The sequence below is a fragment of the Tribolium madens genome, unplaced genomic scaffold (genome assembly GCF_015345945.1).
Source record: "Tribolium madens isolate multiple individuals breed KSU strain unplaced genomic scaffold, Tmad_KSU_1.1 Scaffold_7;HRSCAF=85;Tcas5.2_LG10, whole genome shotgun sequence".
Lineage (NCBI taxonomy): Eukaryota > Metazoa > Arthropoda > Insecta > Coleoptera > Tenebrionidae > Tribolium > Tribolium madens.
In genome coordinates this window covers 10371825-10372936 of record NW_025401050.1, presented here as the reverse complement: position 1 = coordinate 10372936, position 1112 = coordinate 10371825, and the positions used below count along the sequence as shown (strand labels likewise).

At 35.3% G+C, this 1112-nt stretch overlaps 1 protein-coding gene across 1 annotated transcript in view; it reads right to left on the bottom strand.

Annotated features, from left to right (window-relative positions):
- Window positions 1-671, bottom strand: part of LOC123009757 (mucin-5AC) — a 47729-nt gene extending 47058 nt beyond the window's left edge. Inside the window, exon 1 of the mRNA XM_044406267.1 lies at window positions 490-671. Coding sequence (XP_044262202.1) covers window positions 490-550 — 61 coding nt within the window. The 5' untranslated portion in view covers window positions 551-671. The remainder of the gene's footprint in view (window positions 1-489) is intronic.
- Window positions 672-1112: the final 441 nt, after the last annotated feature.

Below are 1112 nucleotides of genomic sequence, written 5' to 3'. Positions count from 1 at the left end.
GTATTTTCAGTAAAAATTGTCTATAAATAATTGCTATTTAAAATTAAAGGTATTTCTAGGATCAACAATGTGCAAATAATAATAAAAAAAATAATTTTGAATAAAATATTTTTGAAAATTYCTAATCTGACTCTCAAAAAAAGGGTAAAAATTTATAATTTTTTTAAACCACAAAACTAAGGGCYTTTTTACGACCAATAACGTAAGATTATTAAAGAAATTTGATTTTGACCCAAAAATTTCCAATGTATTAGCAAAAATTTGAATAAAAATGCGAAGTTTTGCGCAAATTTAGTATTTTTTTTCTCAAACTTTAACACTTTGTAACCGCATTAAGCCGCTTTCGAGCTCTCGAAATTGAATTGTGGCCCCCCAACTCCTCCCCCGAGACCCGTTCCAATCGTTTACATTTCCATCCACACTTTCTTAACATTTTTCCAAGTTTTCTGTCCCCTCAACCACCCCTCACTCACATCACGTCGAATTTACCTGCAATACACTTGAGAAAGCAAAGGGTTGAGAGCACCCCCACTGTCAGCAAGCACCCCATCACCCAATCACATAACTGCACTTCGCGTGTGGAAAAATGTCTCGAGACGTGAAAGCAACACACTCGCCACTCGACGATTCGATTCGAACTGCTGGAAGAGAAACAGAAGTTGCTGCTGCTGCTGCTGCTGCTGCGGCTGCAGGAATGAAGGCGGGAGGATTGCGCGATCCTGCTGAGGCTACTGAGTTGAATCCTGGACGCTCCTGCCGGCATTGTTGCATCTTGCACCGATTTTCGCACATAAATCACACAAAAAGGGCTTTTCAGGATGAAAAATTATTAATAATTTTTTTGGGTTTGAAAATTTATTTTTTAGACAAAATTGTCTATGAATAATTGCGATTTTTGCACATAGAAGACACAAAACAAGTTTTTTCAGACTGAAACAGTCAAAAAAATGCTGTTTTTCTGGGTTTAAAAATTTGATTTTTAATTAAAATTTTACGCTTCTGTAGATATTGTTTCATCATGCAACGATTTTCGCACATAAATCACACAAAAAGGGCTTTTTCAGGCTGAAAAATTCTTAGTAATTTTTTTTTTTTTGGTTTAAAAATTTAAC